Raw genomic sequence first — 8,032 nt, 5'->3', positions numbered from 1 at the left:
GCAACAAACTTTTGCTACTACAGATGTCTGGCACTATGGATATCTGGCCCAGACAATGACAGGCTAGGAGGTGCTTACATACATAAAGCTTCAGCATCTAAACTCAGCAAAAAAAGAAACATCCTCTCACTGTCAACTGCGTTTATTTTCAGCAAACTTAACATGTGTAAATATTTGTATGAACATAACAAGATTCAACAACTGAGACATAAACTGAACAAGTTCCACAGACATGTGACTAACAGAAATGGAATAATGTGTCCCGGAACAAAGAGGGGGTCAAAATCAAAAGTAACAGTCAATATCTGGTGTGGCCACCAGCTGCATTAAGTATTGCAGTGCATCTACTCCTCATGGACTGCACCAGATTTGCTAGTTCTTGCTGTGAGATGTTACCCCACTCTTCCACCAAGGCACCTGTTAGTTCCCAGACATTTCTGGGGGGGAATGGCCCTAGCCCTCACCCTCCGATCCAACAGGTCCCAGACGTGCTCAATGGGATTGAGATCCGGGCTCTTCGCTGGCCATGACAGAACACTGACATTCCTGTCTTGCAGGAAATCACGCACAGAACGAGCAGTATGGCTGGTGGCATTGTCATGCTGGAGGGTATGTCAGGATGAGCCTGTGCATGTGCGTATTTAAATAGACAGCAATGTTGTGTAAATATTGATTTGAGGTAAGATTAATCTTGTAACTATGGTAACACCGCATATTAACATCCATATTAACCTTCCTGTATTAACATTAGCTGGGGGATTGGAGGGTACCATTGTGAAATAGAACAGTCAACAAGTATGCATGACAAGGAATGTGATCGTATTTTATTGACTGTGGGTTGTATTTATTTTAGTCTAATACAATACTAATACCTGTACAATTCTAACCGGCTGTAGCTTGTAAGACTACTGATAACACTATTCTTAACAGCCTCTTTCATACATTACAGTGGAGAAAGAAAATCCATTTGACAAACATTGCTAGCTTGATTTCACTTTTGGATATGGAAGTGCTAAAAGTTTGGTCGTATGCTCCGATGAGGTCAGAAGACTGAAATGTTAAAACAAAAAACGGTAGAGAAACAGCTGAAAGTAAGCAGTAAGAGCTTCTTCAGAATCGTCTTTAGAAACTGACACATTTGCCAGAGACTCTTGCCAGAGATGTGCTTGCATCCCTTGTCCTTCACCCACTGATATCCTATTAAATGGATGGCTCTCAGGTTATTTGAACCAATCATCCTGTATCGGGGCTTGGTGTCGTCTTTATCTCTTATGTGTCTTTAACGTTGTGGTTATTTCGTCTGACACTATTCAGTGGATTTATTGATTTGATTTTGTTTGCTTTGTTTTGGTGTTATACTGTATGTCAAGTAAGCTGCATGTGCTCAAAGATACTTGGGAAAAGCTGATTTCTTCCTCTGCTCTGACTCCGAGTGCCCTCTTTCCCCTTAGTGTCTTGCTTCTCTCACTCCCCTCTCTGGGGTGGTGACTGTAGATTGTACTGCTCTTACTGTCTAGGTCCAACCAGGCTTTTGAACCAGGACTTTGGCCCTACAAGCCAAAGGATATGGATTCAGACAAACACTGTCCACTTTAAAGTCAGGGTCTTAGTCAATTTGGTACCTGGTAAAACCAAGGTCAACTATAATGATACAAGTTGAACTCTAATGTTAGATGGATGTTCTAACCAGATATATGGAGAGAAGTGACTGGATTGAAGTCTAAATTGTTATACTGTGTGTGTTGGGATGTATTCATTGAATGTTTAACGGTCATACAATTTGAATCCTTTTGGACTATATTGGATATAAACATTCCTTGTTTACCACGTCACAAACTATTTCTGCATTGTCACAGGCCTTGAATGTATGGGCGTGCATTCTGTGTTTATGTAAATACTTCTACTTGTTTGTTTCCTTTCTTCTTCTGAAATCTGTCTGTTTTCATTTTCACTCCCCTTAAGGCTCAGTAGGACAGTCCTTATTCAAGGCTTTCTTCAGCACTCATGTATGAGTTTTTTAACATTTTCCCCTACCGGTCTGTATCCTGGGGCGCGTTCAGCAGGGCACAACGTTTTGGAAAGTTCAGATAGTAATATGTAGAACAAACATTCCTCTCTGACATCAAATTAGATGGAATCACAACCTTTTTTAACCTTTATTTAACTTGGCAAGTCAGTTAAGAACAAATTCTTATTTGTGTAGACCAAGGAATAATGTTGGCTCTATTCATGGAACATTTGGCTACTGAACGTGGCCCAGGTTTATGTCTGTGTGGTTTGGCTCAAGTATCTTGTTATGACTGCTCTGTGGACACATTGTTGTGCTTCAGAGTGCTGGCAAATTATGACATTTTATGAACAACGCTTACCTGCACTTTTACCAATGTCCCTGTTTGTCTTCAGTAAATAATTATTTCTCTAACCGCAGTTATTTTCTATTCTTTGAATGACATATTTCACCCATATTCTACCTGATGTTGCGCTGATAGCAGGAAACCATTCAGATACCATGGTTCTCTTCATTGCTGCAGAAATGAGAAATGTAACTTAAACATTCATCTGATTCTATTAATAAACTGTGGGTTGTAACTATAAATGTTCAGAAATGTAACACTCATTGCACAGACTCATTCCAAACCAAACAGGGCTTCACATGTGGTTCAAAAGATGGTCACATCCCACTCAGGTTTGACTTTACAAAATGAATGTTCGGGACTCGTTTCTTCTCCCTCTTTTTAAACAGCTTTCCTATTGGATAAGCTTTGGGAAGACAAATACATTTGTACTAAAAGTCTTCCCTCAGAGAATCAAAAATATGATTTTATCTGTAGAATATCTTATCATTTTCTATTTGTTTTATGTGTTTGAATGTCTGTTTTGATTCATTAGTAGCCTTGGCTATAATACAGAAATAGAATGACTCTTGTTGCTAGGCCTTCATCTATTTTAATGGACACCATGTGATACACTGGGGATGTAACCATAACTCGAGCCTGCACAGTGTTTGTTGTTGCTTGTTAGCTTAGAACTTGGTCCTGAAATGAAGCATGGCTATTAAAAGTGAAGGAACAGAAAGAAGGGGAGGGGAAAGAGGGAAAATGAAGAGGAAAAAGTGAACCCCTTTATTTGTATATTAGGATGCCTTAACATTCTGGTGATCCATTTATCATGCTCTCTTGTGCTGAGAGAAAATACATTTGAGAAAAGTTCTCTCTAGTTCTCACTTTATTTTCTACAATAATCATGATCAACATTATTAATATAACAAGTCAATAAATAACATACTGTTCCTCCAGATAATCAGGGCAGTAGCAAGTAGCACGTTGTAGGTCTACCATCCATCATTGCATGAGTGAGATAGACTTGTTAGGAGGATCATTTCCATAATGAAACAGCCCTATGCGGTTAACTAACAGGTAACCAGTATTCTTCCAGGTCCCTCATGTCTCCACCTGGTGATGAAGTGACTGTATTACAGCCTGCCAGCCACGAGATCTTCCACAGTAACAGGATCACACAATGAGTGTTTAGTCATGGGACATCCTATTATTGACTGCTGACCAACATACCTGGCACATGTTAACATATGTGTCATAACAATAGCATTGCAGCCCAATGATACTCTGGGCAGTCTAAAACCCTTTACCATGGCAATGAATACCTCCACTGTGTGAATCGGGTTCCTAATCTTATTTTTAACGGAGATCCACTTCAATGAATGGCCTAGATACAGCCATTCACAGATTCCCAAGAACAGATGTCAGATTCTAGAATCCAATCTGCCTTCAAGAACCATCCTTGATTGACTGTTGGTTGTTGTACAGGTACTGACATTACTTTTAATGTTTAGTCTGTCATCAAAAGCCTCATCTAAATATGACTTCTATCTGAACTGACCCATTCTCATTTTAATGAGCTGATGGTAGTTCGTCTTCACAGTCTGATTATAGTCAAGGTCATAAATGGATACATTTACATCTCTGTCTCTCATGTCTTCATTGGAATAACCCCACAGGAAAAATACATCAAATGACACCAAAACAAAAACTTTTTGGATCATACTAGAATTTATACACTCCACCACACACACAGCCTATTTAATAAAGTAAGAAAAATAATGGAAACAAAATAAAATTCATAGAATTGTACAATATACAGAATTTACAAATCCAAATCCAAACGCTGCCAGTGTTCTACCGGGTGTTGAAATAAGTTAAACCTGTTTTAACGGGACTATTTCAAATAAAGATTTACCTTTATACTGTATGTCCACAGCATGGCAATATTAAAGTGTTGATAGCAACCATGGTAAAGAAAATCTAAAGTAAATCATGTGTTATTGAGGTAGTGAGTGCTCGACTGGAAGGTAAATTATCACACTAGATATGTGTATGTTGTTTAAGTATGTCTCAGAAAACAAATGTTGTGCAAATAGTTAGTTGACAAAGAATCTGCATCAGTGTGTTTCTGGATCAGGGAGCTATACAGGAAGTGTATCTGCTCCACTACACCTGCAAATCAAATTAGATGGAATCACAACCTGTGAGATTAGTGTTCAGTCATGGTTTGGGACTCAATACCCAAGGTCTTGGTCTGGGTCTGGGGTCAGAGTCTAGTCTTGGTCTCAAGAGTCTTTATATACACATGGTCTTGGTCTATCTTTAGTTGTGACTCTATCCCTCTCTTTCTGTTCACTATATCTCTACATCACTCCCATCCAGTGCCCCATCACCAGTGACATTAGTGACCCAATGATGACAATGATGCTGTTATAGATGGGCCCGCTGGATGCTCCATAGTAGTACTCCATATCCCCAGAGCCCTCTGGTCCCTCATAGCCACCAGGCCTGGGGCCATACCCTCCACCTCTGGGGTACCCCCCATAGCCTCCTCCATAGCCTCCATAACCACCTCCATAACCTCCTCCATACCCCCCATATCCTCCTCCATAGCCAGGACGACTCAGGGCACTGCCCAGCATTGCTCCCCCCACGGCACCAGCAGCAGCAGCCCCTGCCATCTTCCCCACACTGGAGCCTCCACTCTGGGCAGGCATTGGTCGGTATGCCGGTCCGCTCGAGGATGGCATTGGTCGGTATCCCGTGCCTCCACCTTGACGAGGGTAACCGCTACCTCCACGTCTACTACCTCCCCACCCCCCACCGCCACTACGTCCGAAGCTCCCACCACGACGAGCCTCTAAGGTGGGGCATAGGGTTGCTAGGAGAAATAGGCAGGTTGCCACGGTGAGGAGAAGTCTCTGTTGGCCAACCATCATAGTTCCCTTTGAAGACAAGAACATGAAGAGTTTGTGATGAATATATCCCACATTTCTACACTAGTGCTGGGTCATTACCAAGACGAGAACAAGACATGAACATAAGCATGATCTGTGATTGGTGTGAGACCCCCCCCAGTGACATAATGCCTGCATTCATCAGCTTGTCTGGAAAATCTGTCCAGTGATTAGTATGGTGGAACACAATGTACACACACACAGGTTTTAATATGGTAGAACACAACGCACACACACACTAATGTTCTCGTCACTGCAGGCTTTGCAAATTGCTTAGTAAGGGTTATTTTTACGCTAGAGACAAATTAACAGCGAGCTGGTCCTGCTAATCCAGCTTTGTCAGAGAATTGGTCCACAAGAGCCGTGATAAGTCAACACCATAGCATCGATAGGATCTAACAAGTCAATTTAAGATTCTGGCTTCAGTGCATTGAGAAGCCAGGATATAAACTCAGGTTGGTATGAACTCTGGTTCTAGTCTGTCAGAGGAAGATCTATGAAAAACAACAAGTGGAATGAAGGGAGACTTTTTCTAGTCAACATTGTCTCTAAAACCTTTATCAGTGCGAGTTGACAATAATCCTTGTCAATCCCCTTGTTTTTGTGTTTCAAAACCCAGGAGATATATTTTCTACTAGGTCAGGGATGACCACTAGACCAATGCCATAACAGATTCACTTCATAAGGACCATGTCATCATCTCAATGATCATCACACGGTTTTACTTTATGTCCATAATCTGTCTCTCTACTTTCTCTATCTCCCTCTAATCTCTCTTCTGTCTCTGTCACTCTTACTCAGACCTCTTTACCACCGTAATCAATGTCCTCCCTAAGATTGTCTGTCTGTCCTCCTCTCTCCCCATCATCATCACACAGCATTACAGTGTAATCTGTGTCCTTGGCTCAGAGGCTATACATATCAATAGTCTTTTGGCTTTAGAATAATCCCACACAGTAGCTTTCCAGTTTCCAAGATGACCTACTGTGTTACGTAGAGAGTTCTAGAACGTCCCTCCTGGTTAATTCAGAACACAGAGCTCTAGAACTTTACTGCTGGTTCATTAAGAACACAGAGTTCTAGAACTATCCTCCTGGTCCATTCAGAACTTTTGGTAACTGTGTAGGCATGCTGTAAATGTCTATGTAAAACTTATCCAATGGACATTTGACCCCTATAGAATGAGTTACACATGTGCAATACAACTGGGTCAAATGGCAATTAACACTAATGACACACTTGATGCACCTGCATTAAATAATGACATGCATCTTGGTATTTGTATTTTCAAATGCCAGATAACAGTTACAGTATGCTACATCATCAACAACAGATTGAAATATCTTCAGAAATGATAGGATGATGACAGTAATGGAAATTCCCTGCAAACACTGAGCAAAAAGCGGTAGTGAGGGTTGAAACTCTTACCTGTAGAAGTTGGCGAAGAGCTGAAGAAAATCACAGACAGGTCAGAGGATGTCCGTTGCTAGTCCTGTTGTCCTCTTGGCTCAATCCTGTGTGTGTGATGGTAGGTGACTGTCGGGTCTCTTTAACCTCCAGACAATTTCAGCCATGTAGAGGGGATCTATCTCTGACCTTCTCATTGGCTGAGCAGGATAAACAATGATGCTCCTCCCTGCTAACACTGTAGTGTTCCGATAAGCCCCTGCCCCACCAACACTGTTCAGACAGAAATACCTGCACACTTCGATAACCTGTGTGTGTGTGTGTGTGTGTGTTCAGCTTGCAGTTAGTGTGAACCTCAAAGTCCACCAAAACAACCAACAGAAATACTCCAGAGTTATGTCATACAGATTTAAATGACATTATATGATGTTCAATGTAAGATACAGTATATAAAATGGCATCAGATCATATCTTTACATATTATCATTGATTCAACAAGTATTATTCAACCAGGATGACATGGTTTCCACCCACTGACCCAGAAAAAGACCAAATCAGCTTCAGGATAACTCTTTATTAAATAATAACAATTATTGTAAAAATACTACATTTCCAAATAGTGGCATGTCTTTGACTTTGAAGAGGGTGTCCTCAAAAAAGGAGCCCTCAGTCAGAATGCAACATTACAACAGCTAAAATATCATGAAATAAACATGTCAGTCTTGAAAGAGCAATAGAAATTTAAATGACAAACATATATGCATGAACGCACACAAGCGCTCACAAACAATATACAGCAACCTTTTAAAAGCTGAGGGAAGATTTCCACTACCGGTCAAAAGTTTTAGAACACCTACTCATTCAAGGTTTTTTATTTATTTAGACTATTTTCTACATTGTATAATAATAGTGAAGACATCAAAACGATGAAATACACATGGAATCATGTAGTAACCGAAAGTGTTAAATCAAAAAATATGTTATATTCAAGATTCTTCAAATAGCCACCCTTTGCCTTGATGACAGTTTTACACACTGTTGTCATTCTCCCAACCAGCAACATGAGGTAGTCACCTGGAATGCATTTCAATTAACAGGTGTGCCTTCTTAAAGTTATTTTGTGGAATTTCTGATTGGCTCAAAACTTAATGCGTTTCAGCCAATCAGTTGTGTTGTGACAAGGTAGGGGGGTATACAGAAGAGAGCCCAATTTGGTAAAATACCAAATCCATATTATGGCAAGAACAGCTCAAATAAGCAAACAGTCCATCATTACTTTAAGACATGAAGGTCAGTCAAACCAGAACATTTCAAGAACTTTGAAAGTTT

The 8,032-nt window shown here is 40.5% G+C and overlaps 1 protein-coding gene across 1 annotated transcript; it reads right to left on the bottom strand.

The window, feature by feature from the left end:
- Nucleotides 1–3,099: 3,099 nt before the first annotated feature.
- LOC112262740 (glycine-rich cell wall structural protein-like) lies at nt 3,100–6,920 on the bottom strand. The gene is made up of 2 exons (XM_024438474.2): nt 6,725–6,920; nt 3,100–5,284 (listed from the first exon to the last, which is right to left on the bottom strand). The coding sequence occupies exon 2, from the start codon at nt 5,276–5,278 to the stop codon at nt 4,703–4,705; it is 576 nt and encodes a 191-aa protein (XP_024294242.1). The 5' UTR covers nt 5,279–5,284; nt 6,725–6,920; the 3' UTR covers nt 3,100–4,702.
- Between the last annotated feature and the right edge of the window lie 1,112 nt (nt 6,921–8,032).

The sequence above is a fragment of the Oncorhynchus tshawytscha genome, linkage group LG12 (assembly GCF_018296145.1).
Source record: "Oncorhynchus tshawytscha isolate Ot180627B linkage group LG12, Otsh_v2.0, whole genome shotgun sequence".
NCBI classification, from domain to species: Eukaryota; Metazoa; Chordata; class Actinopteri; order Salmoniformes; family Salmonidae; genus Oncorhynchus; species Oncorhynchus tshawytscha.
This window is presented reverse-complemented; position numbering and strand designations above follow the sequence as displayed.

Excerpts from the sequence above, each read along its gene's own strand:
- LOC112262740 (XM_024438474.2), bottom strand. The coding sequence starts at position 5,278 with ATGATGGTTGGCCAACAGAGACTTCTCCTCACCGTGGCAACCTGCCTA.